The following is a 320-nucleotide window of genomic DNA, read 5'->3' on the forward strand; positions in this document are numbered from 1 at the left end:
AAGAAGAGGAGGCGGTCCAGGAAAGAAAGTTACTCCATCTACATCTACAAAGTGATGAAGCAGGTTCACCCCGACACCGGCATCTCCTCCAAGGCCATGAGCATCATGAACTCGTTCGTCAGCGATATTTTCGAGCGCATCGCGGGGGAGGCTTCCCGCCTGGCCCATTACAACAAGCGCAGCACCATCAGCTCCCGGGAGATCCAGACCGCCGTGCGGCTGCTGCTGCCCGGGGAGCTGGCCAAGCACGCCGTGTCGGAGGGTACAAAGGCGGTGACCAAGTACACCAGCTCCAAGTGAAGAACTGCATTGCACTGAGA

General features: G+C 58.1%; 1 protein-coding gene across 1 annotated transcript in view; it reads left to right on the forward strand.

Moving 5' to 3' along the window:
- LOC122544510 (late histone H2B.L4-like) overlaps positions 1-320 on the forward strand; it is a 5,364-nt gene extending 5,044 nt beyond the window's left edge. Inside the window, exon 2 of the mRNA XM_043683747.1 lies at positions 4-320. Within this exon, the coding sequence (XP_043539682.1) occupies positions 4-300 (297 nt within the window). The 3' untranslated portion in view covers positions 301-320. The remainder of the gene's footprint in view (positions 1-3) is intronic.

This window comes from Chiloscyllium plagiosum, chromosome 50 (genome assembly GCF_004010195.1).
Source record: "Chiloscyllium plagiosum isolate BGI_BamShark_2017 chromosome 50, ASM401019v2, whole genome shotgun sequence".
NCBI classification, from domain to species: domain Eukaryota; kingdom Metazoa; phylum Chordata; class Chondrichthyes; order Orectolobiformes; family Hemiscylliidae; genus Chiloscyllium; species Chiloscyllium plagiosum.